This window comes from Triticum urartu, chromosome 1A, assembly GCF_056163025.1.
Source record: "Triticum urartu cultivar PI428250 chromosome 1A, HENAU_Tu73, whole genome shotgun sequence".
Taxonomy (NCBI): Eukaryota; Viridiplantae; Streptophyta; class Magnoliopsida; order Poales; family Poaceae; genus Triticum; species Triticum urartu.
Genome location: NC_141873.1, coordinates 573,920,473 through 573,942,516, shown reverse-complemented (window position 1 = coordinate 573,942,516; position 22,044 = coordinate 573,920,473). Strand labels below are relative to the sequence as shown.

Here is a 22,044-nt window from a genome sequence, read left to right as displayed (position 1 = left end):
GAACATAGAAGACCAAAGCGGGCAAGCCACCGCACGATCAAGCCGTACGTTAACATTCTTGAACCCATCTTGCTTATTATCATACGTCCAAGGCACACCATGAAAACCCAAGTCATATAGATTACAATCGGACAGGGCTTCCCTAAAATTAGCCATAAGCCTAGTAGACCTCTTGTGGCGAGAGAAATGCTCATTTTGCCACATAGCTTCGTTAAAATCTCCCAGCATAAACCAAGCTCCTATAGCAAGAGGGTTTAACCATCTCAAGAGATCCCACATAACGTACCTTTGGCTCGCCTTAGGCTCACCGTAAATGAAAGTGCACCTCCACTTTGTTCCATCTCCCTTGCCGACATACATATCAATAAAATGATCCCCATATTTGTTCAGCTCACACGAGTAGGCCTCATCCCAAAAGACAGCTAGTCCTCCACCTTTACCATGGCCAGAAATACTAAACACATTATTCATACCCAACCTGTAGCGCAAACTCTCAACATACTCTTTATTTTTCCTTGTTTCAGATAAAAAGATAACATTGGGTCTGTGCGTCTTAGAGAGGCACACCAACTCTTGAACTGTACGAGGCTGGCCCAAGCCTTGACAGTTCCAATTCAACATTTTCATGGCTCCTGACGGGTGTCATCTGCGCCCGCCAAGTCACCGGCAGCCCCAAGGCTGGTAGCTTCCTTTGTTGCATCCCCATCCTCTTTTTCCTCACCCACTGATTCCCTCCTCCTATCCCAAGCCTCCTCCTCTCTTCCCTCCTTTTCCTCAGTACCATGAACAATAGACCCATCTACACCAACTACAGCCTCAACCCTCTCAGTACAGACTCTTTTACAAGAAACAGTTCTATCACTTGCACTCTTATACTCTAAGCTCTCAGAACTAGTGCTATCCATACTAAACACTAAATTTTGATCATCAAGCAGACTCCTTTTGCTACCAGCCGTGCTCTCGAGGATGGCTGCAAAGGCGCCCTTGCGACTGGACATTTCGCTGCCACTGTTTGAGGGCGAAGGGACCCCAAACTTCACATGCTTGGCACAGACGCCTTGAACGGCAGCGCGTTCCAGTTGCTCATCTCTGTACAACCTTTTCCATCGGCCCCGAATAGATTCGGCAGCCTCCCCTTTAGCATGGGCGCTCATGTTGATGGAGCTAGCACCCACGTCATTAGTGCCCTGCACCTCCACCAGATCTCCATGGTTGACTATAGGAGCACCGTCAGTATCTTCCATGTGCCGCAACTCAGCAGCAGCAGCAGCAGGGGGCTCAGGAGCACTCAAGATGATGGAGGGAGTGCCCCCCTTAACCCCTACAGTAGCCTGATCCGGCCCGTCTTCCATGCCAGATGCGATGTTCATCTCAGCATCATGGAGGGAGAGACCCCCGGCCGCCAGCGTCTCCTTCCCACTACTCTGCACACCAATAGAAGTGGGGAGCAAAGGCGCCGCGGCGACCGAGAGCTTCTGGACACTTGTGGTCACCGCCTTGATCATCTTCTCCGGGAGCTTGGACCTGCCCGCCGCCTCCGCATCTCCAGGGGCCACCGACAGCCCTTCATAATCGAGGAGAGGCCCGGTCGAAGCCCCCGAAGCGTGCAAATCCCTCGGATGTGCTGGAGCCTTGAGGTCGATGGAGAAGTTCTTCTTCCGTAGCTCACTAGGGAGTCCACCGAGTTTAGCCGTAGTGTGCCCCACGATGCCGCAGCACAAACAGAAATTAGGCAGCTTTTCATATTTAACTAGAAAGTAAATCATTTTAGTGCCCCCTGCGTTGGTTGTGTCGATGAACTTCCTCACTGGCTCATCCACCTGATGCTCGACGCGGATGCGAATGTACTCGTCGACGATCTTCTTGTTGTTGTGTAACACCGCAATGACGGTGCCGAGCTTGTCGCCTAGAGTCCTTCCCATTTCCACGATCTTGATCGGAACCGGCAACCCATGAATTTGCACCCAAATTCTGAAAGAATCCAGGGGAACATCCACGGGATCACCGCTTCCATCAAACGCCGTGAGCAGGACGGCATCATTTCTGTAGTGCCAAGGTCCAGCTTGCAGAATATGACGTCGGTCTCCCTCCTACGTGAAGGTGATGACGAACCGCCTATCTTCGCTTTTGACCCTCTGGGCCGCCGCCTCGCCGCATAGCCGCCAAGGCCCTTTCAGCTCGTTGACGACGGCCTGGGGGTCAGCCAGGTACGGCGAAAGTACCCGGCCCACCACCAGCTTGTCCGCCACCGCCCGCAAAGCCGCCTCCATGTCGATGACGATCGGCTTGTCGTTGATCAGCTTGGCCTTGCTGTTCCTACGGAGGGTAGGTGGCATCGTCGTCGTGGCAGCAAAACCAATGGAGGTCCTCGGCGTAGCCAGAACCAGGCCACTCGGACCCCCTACAGCAGCCTTGCCAATCATCAGGGGAGGCAAGGCAAAGGTAGCCGTCGGCTCGCTGTTCACCGCAACCTGGGAGTTTGGCGCCTCCTCCATCAGCCCGTCCAGATCGCTGCAAGACCCGGCCGCAGCAGCCTGAACATCTTGGTTCTTCCCAGCCATAGCCGAAGGGGAGCCCTTACCTGTCATTTTTCCCTGAAACAAACGAACAACAGAGCGACTGGAAGCAACGACTGAAGATTGCGACCCAAAATCGTGCCCCGCTCCCGTGAAATAAGCCTCACCCTCCTCAAATTTCGTCTCCAAATCAAAACTATTAACTCCTGAATTTAATTTCGCACAAGAAACGACGCTATTTCCAAATCCCCCATTCACTAGGCTGTTGAGCGCACTGGAAACTGCCCCTTTCTCTCCCCAATTACTCACCAGATCGGCCTCCGACGGAGAATCCGGCTTCAACAAATCCGGTGCGACCGCCTCAATCGTCGCCGTAGCTCTCACTTCCTTCAATTGAGAATTCTCTCGATCTAGATTGAAGAAGCCTTGCATCCTCTACCAAAGACGATGTTGGAAATATTCCCTAGAGGCAATAATAAAATGGTTATTATTATATTTCTTTGTTCATGACAATTGTCTATTGTTCATGCTATAATTGTGTTACCCGGAAATCGTAATACATGTGTGAATACATAGACCACAACACGTCCCTAGTGAGCCTCTAGTTGACTAGCTCGTTGATCAAAAGATAGTCATGGTTTCCTGACTATGGACATTGGATGTCATTGATAACGGGATCACATCATTAGGAGAATGATGTGATGGACAAGACCCAATCCTAAGCTTAGCTCAAAGATCGTGTAGTTCGTTTGCTGTAGCTTTTCTAAATGTCAAGTATCATTTCCTTAGACCATGAGATTGTGCAACTCCCGGATACCGTAGGAGTGCCTTGGGTGTGCCAAACGTCACAACATAACTGGGTGACTATAAAGGTACATTATAGGTATCTCCGAATGTGTCTGTTGGGTTGGCACGAATCAAGACTGGGATTTGTCACTCCGTATGACGGAGAGGTATCTCTGGGCCCACTCGGTAATGCATCGTCATAATGAGCTTAATGTGATCAAGTGGTTGATCATGGGATCATGCATTACGGTACGAGTAAAGTGACTTGCCAGTAACGAGACTGAACAAGGTATTGGGATACCGACGATCGAGTCTCGAGCAAGTAACGTACCGATTGACAAAGGGAATTGTATACGGTTTGATTGAATCCTCGACATCATGGTTCATCCGATGAGATCATCGTGGAGCATGTGGGAGCCAACATGGGTATCCAGATCCCGCTATTGGTTATTGACCAGAGAGTCGTCTCGGTCATGTCTGCATGTCTCCCGAACCCGTAGGGTCTGCACACTTAAGGGTCGGTGACGCTAGGGTTGTTAGTAAGACTTGTATGTGATTACCGAATGTTGTTCGAAGTCCCGAATGAGATCCCGGACGTCACGAGAAGTTCCGGAATGGTCCAGAGGTAAAGATTTATATATGGGAAGTTGTCATACGGTCGCCGAATTCGGGGGCATATCGGTATTGTACTGGGGCCACCGGAGGGGTTCCGGGGGTCCACCGGGAGGGGACACCTCTTTCGGAGGGCCTTATGGGCTGTATGGAGAAGGGAACCAGCCCAAGTGGGCTGGGGTGCCACACCCCCCTAGGACCCATGCGCCTAGGGTTGGGGGAAACCCTAAGGGGGGGCGCCCCCTTGCTTGGGGGGCAAGCCCCCCTCCCCTTGGCCGACGCCCCCCCTCTAGATCCCATCTAGAGGGGGCCAGCCCCCTTCCCCTTCCCCTATAAATAGAGGGGTGAGGGGAGGGCTGCAGAGAACATCCAAGGCGCAGCCCCTCCCCTCCCCAACACCTCTCCTCCTCCATAAGAGCTTGGCGAAGCCCTGCCGGAGTACTGCAGCTTCATCACCACCACGCCGTCGTGCTGCTGTTGGAGCCCTTTTCCTCAACCTCTCCCTCCTCCTTGCTGGATCAAGGTGCGGAAGACGTCCTCACTCCGTACGTGTGTTGAACGCGGAGGTGCCGTCCGTTCGGCGCTAGGATCTTCGGTAATTTGGATCACGTCGAGTACGACTCCATCAACCCCATTCTCTTGAACGCTTCCGCTCGTGATCTACAAGGGTATGTAGATGCACTCCTCTCTCCCTCGTTGCTAGATGACTCCATAGATTGATCTTGGTGATGCGTAGAAAATTTTAAAATTCTGCTACGTTCCCCAACAGACGCCGTAGACAACCCTCTGGATCCCGCGCTCTCCGAAGGATCTCCCTTCCCCGCCTCCTAAAGATGCTCCACTCGTCGCCGATGTGGCCATCCACCCTCCGCCGCTCCTCGCGGCCTGACCCGACGAGCGCCAGGGCCGGCGCCGCCGCCATTCCCGTCACGAGCGAGTCGCCCTGGGCGTCGCCAGAGCTCCTCCCCAAAACGTTTTTTTTCTCCCGGTTCTGTCAGCAATTAGTTATCATCCCATAAATTTGAAGGTTGAAGGGTGGAGGAATGTTTTTATGGATCCCGGAAAAAATTATGGGTTTATGAGAGTTGTTTGAGGTCTTTTTTTAGCTCAACTTTTCGTAAACAGTAGTTATTTTAAGGATACAGATGCTATTGGAGTTGCTCCAAGTGTCCTTGCATTGGTGAGGATATGAGTTAATTTGGTGGTGGTACTCCCTCTGTTTTTATTTATCCCGCCTATTAGCTTTGGTCAAAATTAAGCTTTGTAAACTTTGAAAAAGTTTAGAGATAAAAATATTAACATATACAATAACAAATTGTTACCATTAGATTCATTACTGAATGTACTTTCATATCATATAGATTTGTTATGATAAATATTTATATTATTTTCTCTAAACTTAGTCAAACGTTGCTAAGTTTGAATTCAGTCAAATCTAATATGCAAATTATATAAATAAAAAGGGCGGGAGTACTCGAGAAAAATAAAACGTGTACCAAGCCCATCCACGTGTAAGCAAAGCAAGTGTACGTTTGTGTGCCGCCCAGAATAATTCACATCTCACATGGAAAATGAATAAAATGCGCAGCTGGAGACGCGTGTACACATGTGAACATTGAAGTACTTTCCGCGCCTAGTATGCCCAAAGTACGTACGTGTCCACCTAAAATATGTCGATCCCGACCCAGGATGAGGATGGATCGATCATCCCTCCCTCCATCTCCATCCCGTACAATACACTATCTTCATCACTGCCTAGGTTAATTCAAGCCCATGCTACTAGCTACCAAAGTAGTAGTACTCTTATTTAATACCGCACGCAGGCACACAAGTTTGGTCCAAAGGTTAAGGTCATAGTCATATCTTTTTTAGTCATATCTTGCTTGCACCTCCAAAGACTACAACGCCTGCCTTTCTCCTCCTCTCCATTCATTCAACGCTCTACCTAGAATCGACCCCACGCTCTCTCATGCGCTACTCCATGTCCGGATCCGCATCAGGAGAAGGAAATCACGACGGCGGCCAACTCTACGGCGAGCACGACAGCGTCTTCTTCCAGAGTCCGGCGTGCGGCGGTGGGGACGATGTTGGTGTAACCCCGTCGGCCTACTCCACCATCACCAACTACCTGCAGGGGCTCCTCAACCCCGCGGAGCTCGCGAGGCCACCAAGCTGCCCGGCTGCGGGCCAGGTGATCTGTGCCGCTGCGGCCCCGTCCACGGCCAACTCGTCGACGTCCAGCGAGGCGGTGGCCGGGCCCCGCGGGTGCAAGAGAGGCATGCCGGCGCCGGAGGAGGGAGACGAGGATGGTTTGGCCGATCATGGCAGCTGCAGGTACGTGAACGAGTTTATCAGGGTGGATTTGATCTTGATGCAACCTGTTGGAAATATAAGCAAATTACTACGAGATTTAATCCGAATAAACAGAAAATAAATTATGACCACAGCAGCAGAGATTAAACTAGTCATGCGAACTAGCATAGCAGATGAACATATCACATCTAGGGCACATACTAGAAGCATGAATTCTACCACGATCTCGAACAGGAAGGATAGAATCACATACGGTACAGCGGGTGCAGCACCGCCGACGTTGACGTTGTCGCCCATGTCGTCGAGGACAAGGTTGCCGAGGTCGGGGAAGAAGTCGTCGTTCGCGAAGTCGTCGCTGCCAGCAGTCGCGCTCCCCAAAAACCTGATCGCCCCTCTCCCATACAGGATCACGAGAGGCAGGGTTCCGGAGGCCTGTTGTCCCTTCTCGCGGTGCACGTCGGAAGGAGGGATGGAGAAGACTTGCTTGGCGGCGCAATGATCTGAAACGGTGGTGAGAAATCATACGAAGCGGCGGCGGCTAAGGTAGAATATATTGCGGGCCGGGTAGGTCGTGGGAGTAAACCCCACGTCCGAGTCGTCACGATCCAAAAGAATCGAAAACGGTACACTAATTAACGCGTCTGTTAATTATTAATTAATGACTCATTAATTTTCCCATGCAGCAAAAATATAGACAACGTGCATAGCTCTATCCTCGGCTCGGCTCAATCCCGCAACCCGCGGCGCGGCGCGGCGCGGCGAGGCGGGCGAGGAGGAGGAGCGCGCGTGTAGGTCTCCTCTTCTCATGCTCATACAAGTGGTAGAAGAGCTCACCTTATAAAGAGGTGCAACTCTCTCTCAACTTTCAGGGTGGGACTAAATTTTAGCCCCACTCACTCCACTCACATGTGTGCATGAATGGGCCAAGAGAATTTCAGAATTTTAGTTGGGCTTTGGGCCAAAGGCCTACTAGCAAAATTCCACCAATACCCCACAAAGTCTCATTGGCACATCTCATCATTTAGTTCCAAAACATTGTTTTATATATCGGTGCTTAGTGGAGACTGTGAGGTTGAACTTCCACTTAGAAATTTATGCTACACTAGATCACAACTTGAATAGTGGACTATGCCTTGAACTACAAGTTTTCTGTGAAACTAGTTTCACACAAATTCTTGATCGATACTGGGCTGCCGCAAGGCTTCCCCGCGGGTGGAGCGTATACGTCATACTCCAGAGCCTTTCATGAATTTATTAGAGAACACCCAATTCTCAGACGTTAACAGTCAAATTCATATAGGTGTGTTCCTCAGAAGATGTTCTGCAGGACAACATCTCTGCTTACCCGAATAAGCCACTTGGAACACATTAAGATAAGTATCAACCTGCCATGCAGATCAGGAGAGTATTGCATCTTCATGGAGTGGGATAATTAATATAGGGATACTCTCCTCCCAGCTGACCAACAGCTTGTCTCCCACTTCTACTTCACGGGATCTCCGATCACATGGAGTGGATTACCACTATGGACAACTCATGCGGTGGGTCTCAAACCCATCCCCATTGATGCATTATCTATCACATTACGTGATAGACCCTTTGTGAAGGGATCTTCCAAGTTTTTCGACATTTGGATATAATCCAACGTAATAACTCCGGAGTTCCTCAATTTTCTGACAGATTTTAGTCTCCTCTTCACATGCCTTGAGGACTTCATATTGTCCTTAGAACTGTTTATCTTGACGATCACAGTTTGATTATCACAGTTCATCAGGATAGGGGGTATTGGTTTTTCAACCATAGGTAAGTCCATCAAGAGTTCACGAAGTCACTCTGCTTCAATAGTGGCAGTGTCTAATGCTGTGAGTTCTGCTTCCATAGTTGACCTTGTTAAGATGGTCTGCTTGCAAGACTTCCAGGAAACAGTGCCACCACCAAGTGTAAAAACATAACTACTTGTGGCCTTAATCTCATCAGTATCAGATATCCAATTTGAGTCACTATAACCCTCCAGTACCCTTGGATACCCGGTGTAGTGAATCCCATAGCTTGCGGTGCCTTTCAAATAGCGCATAACTCTCTCAAGCGCATGCCAATGATCATCTCCCGGTTTTGACACAAACCAACTTAGCTTGCTCACAGCAAAAAAGATGTCAGGCCTCGTGGCACTCGCCAAATACATAAGCGAGCCAATAATCTGAGAATACCTTAGTTGATCTCTAGCAATCCGTCAATTCTTTCGAAGCAACACACTAGCATCATATGGAGTTGGAGAAGGCGTGCAGTCGCTATACCCAAAACGATTCAAGACCTTTTCCACATAATGAGACTGAAGCAGTGTGATCCCACCATTCTCATCTCTCAACAGCTTGATGTTTAAGATAACATCAGCTACTCCTAGATCCTTCATCTCAAAACAGCGAGATAAGAAATCCTTAACCTCCTTGATTAAATCAAGTTTGGTTTCAAAGATCAATATGTCGTCGACATACAGACAAAGAATAACTCCTTCGCCCCCACCATAGCGATAGTACACGCACTTGTCACCATCGTTTACTACAAAGCCGGCAGCAGTTAATGTTTTTTCGAACTTCTCATACCACTCCTTAGGAGCTTGTTTAAGGCCATATAAAGATTTTAATAACTTGCACATCTTTCCTTCCTGACCAGGTACTACAAAACCATCTGGCTGATCCATGTAAATTTCCTCCTTCAACTCTCCATTAAGGAAAGCCGTCTTAACGTCCATTTGATGAATGAGAAGACCATGTGAGGAAGCCAGTGATAGTAGCACCCGAATTATGGTCAGTCTAGCCACGGGTGAGTAAGTATCAAAAAAGTCTTCACCTTCTTTCTGGGTATAACCCTTGGCCATAAGCCGTGCCTTGTACTTTTCAATCGTACCATCAGGTCTAAGCTTCTTCTTGAACACCCACTTACATCCTACAGGTTTGCACCCATAAGGACGGTCAGTGATCTCCCAGGTATCGTTAGCTAAGATGGAATCCATCTCGCTACGTACAGCTTCCTTCCAGTAGTCAGCATCAGGAGATGCATAGGCTTCTGAAATAGTCCTGGGTGTGTCATCCACGAGGTACACAATGAAATCATCACCAAAAGACTTTGCAGTCCTCTGTCTCTTACACCTCACAGGAGTTCCATTGTTACCCTCAACAGGATTCTCAACGTGTTCCATCGCAATGGTGGGTTCAGGAGTTACAGTGAATTCCTCACTAGATGGAGTAGGTATCTCCTGATTTGATGAACTCGACATATCCTTCATAGGAAATATGTCCTCAAAGAAAGTTGCATCATTTGATTCCATAATCGTACCAACATGCATGTCGGATACCTTGGATTTTATTATCAAAAATCTATTGCCGACGCTATGAAAAGCATAGCCCAGAAGAACACAATCCACGGTTTTTGGTCCAAGCTTGCGCTTCTTGGGAATTGGTATATTGACTTTCGCCAAACAACCCCAAGTACGTAGGTAAGAGAGTTTCAACCTTTTCCTTTCCCATTCTTCAAATGGAGTCATGGTCTTATGCTTTGTGGGAACTCGGTTTAGGACATGACACGCAGTCATTAGCGCCTCCCCTCACCATTCCTTGGATAGACCCGAAGTCTTTAACATGGTGTTAACCATATCAGTTAGAGTTCGGTTCTTTCTTTCGGCTACCCCATTTGACTGGGGTGAGTAGGGAGGCGTCCTATCATGGATTATACCATGTTCCGCACAAAACAAATCAAATTCATTGGAAAAATACTCTCCACCACGATCGGACCTAAGCCGTTTAATTTTCCGATCAAGTTGGTTCTCCGCCTCAGCTTTATAGTTTTTAAAGAAAGTCAAAGCCTCATCTTTTGATTTCAGAAGATACACATAACAATATCTAGTGGAGTCATCAATCAACGTCATGAAGTATCTCTTTCCACCTTTTGTCAACACGCCATTCATCTCACAAAGATCAGAATGTATAAACTCTAGTGGCGCCAAGTCTCTTGCCTCTGCAGTCTTATGGAACTTGCGAGGTTGCTTAGCTTGCACACATACTTGGCACTTGGAGCCTTTGACAGTAGAGATTTTCAGAATTAAATTCATATTGGCTAACCGCGTCATGCAACCAAAATTAATATGACAGAGTCGTGAATGCCAAATATCAGACTCATTATTGTGGCAAAAATTATTAATAACTTTAGTGCAAATATCTGATAAAGATAGGCGGAACAAGCCTCCGCACTCATAGCCTTTTCCAACAAATTGTCCACACTTAGAAATTACAACTTTATTGGATTCGAAAACCAACTTAAAACCATCTCGACATAAACGGGAACCACTAACGAGATTTTTATTGATGGACGGCACATGATGAACGTTCTTCAGACGCACAGTCTTCCCCGAAGTAAACTTCAGATCGACTGTACCAACACCTCGAACGATGGCATGTGACCCGTTCCCCATCAGCACGGGTGAAGTCCCTGTTGCCTGGTAAGAAGAAAACATGGAGGCGTCAGCACAAACATGTACATTGGCACCGGTGTCAATTAACCAATCAGGAGATTGAAATACTGAAAGGATGGTAGGAAAAATACCGTACCCTGATTCCTTCATATCAGTATCACCGATGACAACATTAGCGGACTTGTCGCTCTTCTCATGTTCGCACTCCTCAAAGCGGTTAGGACACTTCGGAGCCCAGTGATTAGGATCACCGCAGACATGGCAAAATCCCTTTCCCTTCTTATGAGAATTCTTCTTGAAGTTGGTAGAATGTGATGGCTAGTTCTTTGTATCAAACTTGCCTTTGCTCTGAGCTTTGTTCTTATTGTTTTTTAACTTGTTGGGCTGGGAGTTCTTCTTCTGTACCATGTGGGCACTAGAACCTCCCTCAGCAACTCGAGCACGTGTGTCCTTTGCTCTCGCCTTCTCTTCAACATCAAGAGTACCAATGAGATCCGCAACGGAAAACTCCTGTCTCTTGTGTTTCAGGGAAGTAGCAAAATTGTTCCACGAAGGTGGAAGCTTGGCAATGATGCCTCCGGCAACAAATTTGTCCGGCAACACACACTTGAAGTACTCAAGTTCTTTTGCGAGCGACTGTATCTCATGAGCCTGCTGTACAACAGGGCGCTCATCAGTCATCTTGTAGTCATAGAATTGCTCCATGACGTACAACTCGCTGCCGGTGTCCGAGGCACCAAACTTGGCCTCGAGCGCAGCCCACATGTCCTTGCCGTTGTCAAACGACATATACGAATCCACAATGGAGTCATCAAGAACACTCAGAAGAGCGCCTTTAAAGAGGGTCGATCTTATCAAAAGCTTTCAGCTGTGCTGGATTAAGATCTCCCTCAGGCTTGCCCTTGGTGGCATCATAGGAGCCCATGGTCTGAAGCCAGTAGACTGCTCTCGTGCGCCACCTTTTATATTGCGCCCCCTTAAAGGCAGGCGGCTTCAGATGCGCAGCAAAACCACTCGGAATAAATTGCCTATAATCAGGTTTTTGGATTGTTGGAAATATGAGCAAATTACTATGAGATTTAATCCGAATAAACAGAAGATAAATCATGACCACAGCAGCAGAGATTAAACTAATCATGCGAACTAGCATAGCAGATGAACATATCACATCTAGGGCACATACTAGAAGCATGAATTCTACCACGATCTCGAATAGGAAGGATAGAATCACATACGGTGCAGCGGGTGCAGCACCGCCGGCGTTGACGTTGTCGCCCATGTCGTCGAGGACGAGGTTGCCGAGGTCGGGGAAGAAGTCGTCGTTCGCGAAGTCGTCGCTGCCAGCAGTCGCGCGAGTGCGCTCCCCAAAAAGCTGATCGCCCCTCTCCCGTACAGGATCACGAGAGGCGGGGTTCCGGAGGCCTGCTGTTCCTTCTCGTGGTGCACGCCGGAAGGAGGGATGGAGAAGACTTGCTTGGCGGCGCAATGATCTGGAACGGTGGTGAGAAATCATACGAAGCGGCGGCGGTGCGGGCCGGGTAGGTCGTGGGAGTAAACCCCACGTCCGAGTCATCACGATCCAAAAGAATCGGAAACGGTTCAGTAATTAACGCATCCGTTAATTAATTAATTAATGACTCATTAATTTTTCCATGCAGCAAAAATATAGACAACGTGCATAGCTTTGTCCTCGGCTCGGCTCAATCCTGCAACCCGCGGCGCGGCGTGTCGCGTCGTGACGAGGCGAGCGAGGAGGAGCGCGCCTGTAGGTCTCCTCTTCTCATGCTAATATAAGTGGTAGAAGAGCTCACCTTATAAAGAGGTGCAACTCTCTCTCAACTTTCGGGGTGGAACTAAATTTTAGTCTCACTCACTCCACTCACATGTGTGCATGAATGGGCCAAGAGAATTTCAAAATTTTAGTTGGGCTTTGGGCCAAAGGCCTACTAACAAAATTCCAACACAACCGTGTGCTAACTGAATCCCAGCTGATCCCCTTGTATTTCTTGCCCATCGATCGATCATCACATGCGTACATAGACTTTGTCGATCAGATGGAAGAAGTGTAGATCCATCCACTGGTACGTGTTCTTGCCATATCACTCTCGGCCTCCATTGATCTTCTCGGCCGGACGGTCTGAACGCGAAGATACTGCCGCACGTGCCATACCGGATTTAGGGCTCGCCATCCGTCAACTTGTCACCTACCTACCTACCATTTCAAACAAACAAAGGTTATCCAATCAGTTTCGTGGGTAGCAACGGAAGAACCGGCGACAGAATGATGTTCAGGCTCTGGTCGAAACGCAACAAGACTGCATATCCATGTCATTCTTGGATGAGGCATGTGTCTGATAGATGTCTATCTTATGAATTCTTGTTTTCCCTACCCCTTGAGTTCATCTTGAATTGCTTGTATTATCTTGATGCTATTTTATGAGTCGATAAAACTGCCTTTTATCAAAAAAAGATTTTGCGCTGTTGCCTTTTAGACCTAGCTATGTTGCTTTGTACCGAGAGACAGACGTGAGTGAATTCCAGCTTTTACCCTCTATTTTGATATTTTTTTTACACTAATTACCTTATTTAGTGATATTCCACCCGTTTTAGCCATTTAGCAAAAGTTCTACCACATTTTACCCTATTTAAAATTTTGTGTGTGCCTTGACCGGCTGTTAGGGGCTTTGTACCAAATACAACAATAAAGGCAGGCACTTCTACATGTATTAACTCTGTACCGGTCACCATATTTGCTACCTCGGTATTCAAATGTGTAGATGCATCAGATTTAGTAAAGTAGTATATTTACACCAGTTTAATCTGATCCACAGAATCATGCAAACTAAGGTCGTATGTGATAGTATTGAAGAAAAACATAGATGATTTCAGGTTATACCGGTAACAGTTTTCAATGGTAACATGCCACGCTGATCATATTTGTTACCTAGGTATTTAGATATGTAGGGGAGAAGATTGACGTACCGGCAGCCGCCCACTCCAACGTTCACCAGCAGCCACACCTCTTGCCTGTCGTTCTTCGCCTAGGTCGGCCTACGCCCTCCTAACAAAGGAGGTAGTGGTTTGGGGCAGGATCATGCATGCAATTGGAAGGAATGCGAACGATGCATGCCGTAAATATTGGAGGCCAGCATGGTGTGGTCCTACTCGTGAGTTGTTTGTTGGATGCGAGCGACCTGCTCTGATGCAATCATATCATACTAGGCTAGTCAGGAGAAGTTGTGAGGACCAGTTCAGCAGGAAGAAAATAGTCAGGAAAAAATCATCGATGTGGCATGCTAGCTGGACCTGTCAATTGGGACTTGCCCGTCAGAATGCACACAAAATTCTAAACAGGGTAAATTATGGAATCACTTTCGGTAAATGGGTAAAGCAGATAAAATCTTGCTAAATGAGGGTAATTATTGTCGAAAATATCAAAATAGGGGGTAAAAACTGGAATTCACTCACAGACGTTGTTGTTTGCATGAAATGGAACTGGGGTTCCACCCCTGTTTCCAATCAAATGAAAGAAAAGAAGAACCGGCCGCTCAATGCAGGCTCATAACTAGCTAGTTTTCCGGGCAACTTCTTGTTTAGTTCCGCTTTGCATGTAGAAATTGTACTGTCGGTTACCGTGGCGAAATTCTCAGATCATGCACGTAAAACTAAGAATCACTAATGATGATCCTCATTGCGTTGACTGACTGATGCAGGAGCGCCAAGAAGGAGCAAGAGAAGAAGGGGAAGGGGGAGAAGAAGGCCCGTGGCTCCCGTGTGGCATTTGCGACCAAGAGCGAGGTTGACCACCTCGACGATGGCTACCGCTGGCGCAAGTATGGCCAGAAGGCCGTCAAGAACAGCTCCTTCCCAAGGTACTACCTCCTTGCATGCGTATGTGTATCGAAAGGAAAAACATGCCCTTCCACTTTTTATTTTTGCTCCTGTAGTGAGCTTGCAACTTCAGTTTGGAGATGCTACCCAACTATTCAAGTCGGATGGCAGGACTGTAATATGACCCCTACTTTGCTTTCCTTAATGAAATTGGGGAGAAATCCCTTCTATAAAAAAATCGTTTCGACTTTTGATCGCCATAATCATCTTTTTGAGTTTGAACTACACAATCTTTCACTTGAAGTTAAAGTTTCTACAACACACAACACATGTAATCATCTTGATTAGGCATCACGATATGCGTATTTAGATAGCAATGAATGTGTATGTGTGCACGTACTTATGGTAAGGCAGCCATATTCTAGCAAAATATGTCTATGTGCAAGTGGCGGGGCCAGAAATTTCCTTCCTGGTATTCATTTGTGCAATGCAATAGCAATGTGACAGCAAATATACAACAAGCTAGCAACAACATGCCAACGGATAACAAATCTTTGGTATTCATGTGAATACCTAAGAATACCCCTAGTGCCGCCCACCTGTGCATGCATGCACTGTAAGGGCAGCCATGCTACGACAACAATTTACCAATACATTGCATTGAAGTGAGATTCTGAAACGTGTGCAGGAGCTACTATCGGTGCACGACCGCGCAGTGTGGGGTGAAGAAGCTAGTGGAGCGGTCGCAGCAGGACCCTTCCACGGTCGTCACCACCTACGAGGGCCGCCACGGCCACCCAAGCCCCATCACCGCCCACCATGGCGCACGGATGCTAATGGCCACCAGTGCCGACACTGCCTACTCGCTTGCCGCGCTCCAACATCACCAACATGGCTTTTTTCCAACCGGTACTGATGTCTACACTTCGTCGGTGGCACACCGAGTGTCGGAGTATGGCGGCATTCAGTTCCATGCCGATCTTCTTCCGGATGCCACGATGGGATACCAGCAAGGGTATCGTTAAGTCAGTCACTACGAGTATGTACATAATATATCTATAGCTTCAGTTTGGCCTTAATTAGCAAGGCATGGAGCTGGCCCATGGCACATACATTTTTTGTTTCAAACTGACAGGTACAAATGTTTGTTGTCCTGGGTTTATTTTGGATGTTGAAATCAAATTCTTCATATCTAGCTACTCCACTTACAACCTTCCAGCGCCAGTCCTCGAGTTTCGGAGGCCCCGGGGAGAACTCAAATGAATGGGCCCAGTGGCGACATTGGAGGAAAAAAAATGATCCCATACATTGATAGAAAAATAATTCTTGCAAAGCTATAATAAACAGTGGTAATTTTCCTTGGTAAATAATACTCCAGGCCATAAATAACAACGTCATACTTCAGGTCTAAATCAATTACTGCCAAAAAGTTTCCATCGCTAACTTGGTATAGTTTCTCATTTGATCATCAAAAAGCCAAATTATGCTTGGCAAGAAACTTCACTGCAGCAACAATTCTAATCAGAACCTGTCTCCATCGCTCTTTCTCCTTTGCAATTTCTTGTTGCAGATCTTTATCAATTGTCACATTTTTACTTAGCCTCAGTCTTACCTCATTCCAAGTATTCATGTTAGTGATATGCTCAACACTATTCTGATGAAGTTTGAGCTTCTCGCTTAGATGCTTCCAGTCCATTAGTCCTTCAGATGCTAGTAAATTTTTGCTACTTTCGGACTTGAACAATTTGCAGCCAAAACAGTAAACTTTATTCACATGTTTAGAGTACATCAACCACTTCCGATCACTGACCTTCCCATTACTAAGCTTTCTTGAGTAGTAAGCGTACGAAAAATGTCTTCCAATATTATCGGTTTCGAATACAAGATTGTATTCCCTTGTAGGCCCTTTCTCAATCAGAATATCTCTTGCTTTATTGTCAAGAGCGTCCCAGTTTCTAGGGTCATAGATATCAAAAGGAGAAGATCCTTGTTCATCAACACTTGTAGGATTCTCACGGCCACTCAAATTTATAGGAGTCTCATGGGCATTGTTTTCCTCAATTGTTGTCTCATTCTCAGCAGGTTGTTGTTCTTTAGCACCATTGCCATCTAATTCATCAAGATTATCAGTAGTGTCATTCCTCACAACAAATTTATGCATAGCTCCCTTCTAAGTTCAAATAAACTTATCTATTCTTTTCCTCTTTGTTCTTTTCTCGAAACCAGATAGATGTTTTTTTGGGCAGCATGTTTGTAAGAAAAGGATTGAAGGCACTTGAAGGCTGAAGGAGTGAAGGTTACAATAAATCAGTGACACTCTGTGTTCTTCAGGCTGCAACTATCCAAATTCGATCATCAAGGAAACAATAAGTCCAGGACCAAGTCGGCAACAACAGATCGAACTCTACTCCAAGGCCACTAGCCCACTACTTGTTGTAAAAAGAAGAATATAGATTAATCACTAGATTAAGATTGAGGGCTACGAGAAATTAATCTTGAGATTTACCTTTGTCTCCTGCTATTCCTTGCAAATGCATCTAGTGGCAGCAGCTGTCGAAGACTCGCAGTTGCACAGTGTGCAATGCAGGAATGTCATGCGGAGTTTTTGTAACACATTGTATGTAATTGTGAATACTTTGTGCGTTGTCTAAGATATGTTGCACAATATATAGAAACTCAATACTCCTGAGCATACAATGCAAGAGCTGGCTGTGCTATTTGGTTGCCAAGTAGGCACTTTATCTCACACTTACCTTGGCTTTCCACGGAGCCTTACAAACCTGGAATTGAAGACTTTGTTTCCATGCTGGATATAATTGAAAATAGATTATTGGGCTGATCCACACTTCTGTCAACTAGAGATAAACTTATCCTCATCAAATTAATATTCTCTATCATGCCCATCTTCTTCATGTCCTCCCTTTTGATCCTTGTGACAGCGGTTAAGCAACTTAACATCTACCTCAAATATTGCTTTTGGAGGAAATATGGCACCCAGGAGAAAGGTTTTGCATTAATTGCCCATGACAAGGTTTGCTTGCCTAAAACTCATGGCGGTACGGTCGACCAGTAGAACGGCCAACCGTTGACTTTTGGAAAAAAAATTCAAAAATTCAAAAAGAATCGGAAATTCAAACAGGTTCACGAGTTCAAACAAAGTTACTGGATTTGGAAATTTTTTGCAGAATTCTAAAAGTAAATAAATTCAAAAAGAGTTCATAGATTTTTTTAAAAAAATCATCCATTTTGATTTAAAAAATCATCAATTCTGATTAAAAAAATTCATAATTTTTTAAAAAGTACATAAATTTTGAAAAAAAAAACTCACGAACTTGGGAAAAATGCATAAATTTTCATTGATTTCAAAAAAGGTCCACAAATTTTAAAAAAGTTTGCCAATTGTAAAAATAGTTCGTCAATTTGCAAAAGATCACAGATTCAAACAAACTTCATCAATTTGAAAAATGTTCACATGTTTCAAAAAAAACTTTCACGAATTTTATTAAAAAATTAAAAAAATGCACATTTAGAAAAAGAAACAATAAAATAAGGAAAAGGAAATAAATAGAAAAAAAACCACCAGCAAACTAAAAACACAAAAAGGAAAAACCAGTCGAAAGGTTCTAGAAGGCTCGCAAAAACGACTGGAATCTTCTAAAAGCTTCCCCGATTGATGTAAAAAGCCGTTCATAAATAGAAAAACAACGACTTTATATGAGCCGGCCCTAACCCATTAGACTGGAGGGGTGTGCGCCAGAAGCCGAATCGTATATACATAAGAGAAACAAGACGTTATCTCCATTAACTTATTTATTATCTCAACATACATGCATGAAAAAAATCCGCTAAGCTATTCAGCCATTCATATGAAAATGTTTTATCTAATTATTATTCTACTTATATTTAATAAATATTGATACAATTATACATACTCATCAAATATAATAAGACATGTATTTATTTTCAGCAACCAATTGGCCTACAGCTTAAAAAAAACCTACTCATGCACAGGAGGCACCCGTACTCAAAAGAAAAAAGGCCACCCATGCGGCCGTGCTCTCCCGCAGGGCGGCAGTCTTGCTCTGTCCGTGTCGATTCCCCTATGCTCCTCTAGGCGTTCCGATCTGCCGCTTGCCTCGCACCCTCGCCGTCGCCAGGCGCCACAGCGCCAGTCGGGAGTCGGCAGCAGGCCGGCGTGCCCAGCCGTGCAGTCCGCTCAGGCCGTCAGCCGCCCTGATTTGTCAGGAGACCGGAGGCAGGTACGGTCCCATTTCAGTAGATGAGAACCATTTTCTGCTGCTTTAATTTCAGTCATACCTGATAGTGCCCAATTGCCCATAATATAAGTGAATCAAGGACCATTCCGCGTGCCAAATGGACTGGACAAAGTTCAAACTCAAATAGTCAGAAGAATGGATCCCTTATGATTTATATCTGTAGAATGCTCTTTAGAATAGGCAGCTCAGTTAAATCTGCATCTTCTGATGGATATGATAAAATGTTTCCAGTTTGAGATAGTACCTCATTCTTAAGCTCATCTAGCAATGTTGTTAGTCTTTCCCTGGTTTTCCGCCGGATCTTATCTCAGCACGTACAAGTGATCGGAGAGCATCCAAGTACTCCTTGCGTTAGTGCTTAGATACGTCCATTTGAGTGACAAGTAATTTGGCACCGAGGGAGTACACCTGAAGGCATGAGAAATTATTCATTGTCTGGGTCCTCAGTCCACCCTCTCCATTCCCCATTTCTGTAACAAAGATTAATGATACATCATTTCCATGTTAAACAAACACTGTTTGAAATATCTGAATATGTTGGACCTGTAGGCTACAATCTGAATATAATCCAGTTTCATGTTCAGAAACATGCAAACTGTCTACATGAGGATTTTAGCATGTATGTAAGACCATATCGATCTATTTCTATGTGCTATTGGTAATTTAATTAGAACGTTCACATGTAATATCTGTTGTCAGCTTTTTTAGGAGGTGGACCACCCTGTTTTAGAAATTAAAATCCTAGATCCACCATTGCTTCTGGTGGGTAAGCTGAAATTGACTGATATGGGACAGTGGCGTAGCAGTATATGAATGTACAGATCTTAGATTTATACTTGGTGAAAGCAGAGGCAGTGGCAAGAATTGTTTTCTTAGTACAACCCTGAAATTCTGAGCTGAACATCGCTTCACAGTGGCGTGCCGTGCTTTCCAATCTACCTCCGGCTCATGTCTTCTGAGATCAGACCTTGCTTTGAATTTAAGTGAGATACACAAACCATGCCTGAATCTTCACCGATTATCAAAATTATGACCCTGCATCATCACCAATTCCTAGCACAGTTTGTTATTCTGTCTGTGTGATACTTACGTAAACATTGGGGGTTCCTAGCAACCTGACTGAGTGTCTCTAACTGCATTAGAATTTCACAAGTATTTTTCATGTGTGGCTGTATTCCCCGTCTTTATCTTACTTTATACTGATTCCTCTGCTGGGCCACCTCCAGAATGGGTCTCCTCAGCATCATCAGAAAAATCAAGCGCAAGGAAAAGGAGATGCGGATTCTCATGGTGTAAGTTTACTGCTCCATTCCTTTCGCCTAATTATTTTACCCCAGAATCCTCCTATCCCAACGCACAACTGTTCTTGGTTCTTTCGTTGATATGTATGCTTCTGGACTTTCAAGGTTTGTGTCATTCAGTTCTTTGTTCTTGTTGGTTTAACTCACCGATGTCAAATTTACAGTGGCCTGGACAACTCGGGTAAGACGACAATTGTGCTCAAGATAAATGGGGAGGATACTGGTGTCATCAGCCCTACTCTTGGTTTTAATATCAAGACCATCCAGTACCAAAAGTATGTAGTGCATTCATTGCTTATTTGTTAAGTTAATTTTTCCATAACAAGAAACATTGCTTCCCGTTAAATATGTTATATTCATCTGTTATGTTTTCATCCTACTACGAGGCAAGCGGCATGGGTGGTTGTACTTTTACCATTGAAAGTAGGCAATGCGATTACTAATCTGCATTTATCTGAAAGAGTACTAAATCACATCGGTTAAAATACTACATACTTTGGCCGAAATTTTGGCAGCTGCTTGATGCCCATCACTCATGACTCATGGTGGTCGAAAACTCAAAGTGCATCGAGTACATTCATGGGGAACAGCAGAACAAATTGACAAGAATTGATAATGGGGTGATTGTGGCAGGTACTCGCTGAACATATGGGATGTCGGGGGTCAGAAGACCATCCGTTCGTATTGGAGGAACTACTTCGAGCAGACTGACGGTCTAGTTTGGGTGGTCGATAGTTCTGATGTTCGAAGGCTCGATGATTGCCGTACTGAGCTCCACAATCTTTTGAAAGAAGAGGTAAACCTCCTAGTGAATACAACTGATCATCTGCTATAACGTAATTTCTCTGAAGTTTTTGCTTTGAGTAACTTTGCAGAAAACTAGCAAAACAGAATGTTTACTGTTAGCATAAGAAAATTCTCGGGACTGCAAATTTGATTACCTAGCATCTTTGTGCTTAGTTTATATATTATTGTTCAACTATTCGGATGATCCTTGAATTGTTGATTACAGAGACTGGCTGGATCATCGCTACTAGTTTTCGCAAATAAGCAAGACATTCAGGGCGCTCTGAAGCCTGACGAAATTGCCAAGGTAAAGCATACTAGTCCAGGAGCATGTATTATTCATACTGGCATACGTTGGTCAATCTTCCTACTTGGAGTCACATCATCTGTGTATCTTCGTTTTAAGGAATAGTCGAAAACTAATCCCACTATCCCAGCAAGCATAGCTCCAAGATGATTTTAGTTATTTTGACCGACTCAGACTCAAGTTTAGCAGTGTCTAGAAGTTTGATGATAACAGATTTGAGTTTTGGATTCAGGTTCTGAATCTTGAAGTGATGAACAAGGACCGGCACTGGAAGATCGTTGGCTGCAGCGCCTACACCAGCGACGGCCTGCTCCAGGGCTTCGACTGGCTTGTCCAGGACATCGCCTCCCGCATCTATGTCCTCGACTGAAACAGCAACCAAAGTCTGCCGATTTAGCCACATACGCTACTGTTGTTGGTTACACAGCCATAGGCTTTGTCTCGCTCGTAATATGTACTGTAATCTGATCAGGTTTGAACCAAACCATGGATGGCATTAAGTTTTGCACTTTCCTTGTGCTCTTTGTGTAATGTAACCGGCGGGATCAGTTAAGATAGATGTGTACAGCGTTGCTCGGTTTGCAGCAAGTTTTACGTCTTCCTTCTAAAGATGCATGCACAGAACATTAGAATCACTTCAGAAAAGACAGAAAATGCGCAAGCAGGAGGGAAAAGATATTTTGCAGCTATAACTTTTGCAGATCAACTGGTATCTGGGTCCTCAGTTTTATGTGAAAAACTTTGATGAATTTGCAGCAAGTTTTGCATCTTCAAGATATGCGTGTGTGGGAGGACCGCCCCTGAGGTCTTAGCTGAGCTCAAGGTCTGCATATGTCCAGCTTAAGCTCCA

At 45.5% G+C, this 22,044-nt stretch overlaps 2 protein-coding genes and 1 pseudogene across 2 annotated transcripts; 2 read left to right on the top strand and 1 right to left on the bottom strand.

Moving 5' to 3' along the window:
- Nucleotides 1-623: 623 nt before the first annotated feature.
- LOC147992919 (uncharacterized) lies at nucleotides 624-2,948 on the bottom strand (annotated as a pseudogene).
- A 2,822-nt stretch (nucleotides 2,949-5,770) lies between these two features.
- LOC125533200 (WRKY transcription factor 71-like) lies at nucleotides 5,771-15,767 on the top strand. Its single transcript, XM_087541833.1, has 3 exons — nucleotides 5,771-6,248; nucleotides 14,406-14,564; nucleotides 15,212-15,767. The coding sequence occupies exons 1-3, from the start codon at nucleotides 5,884-5,886 to the stop codon at nucleotides 15,546-15,548; spliced, it is 861 nt and encodes a 286-aa protein (XP_087397959.1). The 5' UTR covers nucleotides 5,771-5,883; the 3' UTR covers nucleotides 15,549-15,767.
- Nucleotides 15,768-18,532: 2,765 nt separating this feature from the next.
- Nucleotides 18,533-21,788, top strand: LOC125529843 (ADP-ribosylation factor-like protein 2). The gene is made up of 6 exons (XM_048694265.2): nucleotides 18,533-18,782; nucleotides 20,027-20,092; nucleotides 20,266-20,376; nucleotides 20,735-20,897; nucleotides 21,114-21,194; nucleotides 21,427-21,788. The coding sequence occupies exons 2-6, from the start codon at nucleotides 20,028-20,030 to the stop codon at nucleotides 21,562-21,564; spliced, it is 558 nt and encodes a 185-aa protein (XP_048550222.2). The 5' UTR covers nucleotides 18,533-18,782; nucleotide 20,027; the 3' UTR covers nucleotides 21,565-21,788.
- Nucleotides 21,789-22,044: the final 256 nt, after the last annotated feature.

Coding starts and splice junctions, on each gene's coding strand:
- LOC125533200 (XM_087541833.1), top strand. CDS start 5,884: ATGCGCTACTCCATGTCCGGATCCGCATCAGGAGAAGGAAATCACGAC. Junction 6,249..14,405: donor GCCGATCATGGCAGCTGCAG/GTACGTGAACGA, acceptor TGACTGATGCAG/GAGCGCCAAGAAGGAGCAAG. Junction 14,565..15,211: donor AAGAACAGCTCCTTCCCAAG/GTACTACCTCCT, acceptor AAACGTGTGCAG/GAGCTACTATCGGTGCACGA.
- LOC125529843 (XM_048694265.2), top strand. CDS start 20,028: ATGGGTCTCCTCAGCATCATCAGAAAAATCAAGCGCAAGGAAAAGGAG. Junction 20,898..21,113: donor ACAATCTTTTGAAAGAAGAG/GTAAACCTCCTA, acceptor TGTTGATTACAG/AGACTGGCTGGATCATCGCT. Junction 21,195..21,426: donor AGCCTGACGAAATTGCCAAG/GTAAAGCATACT, acceptor TTTTGGATTCAG/GTTCTGAATCTTGAAGTGAT.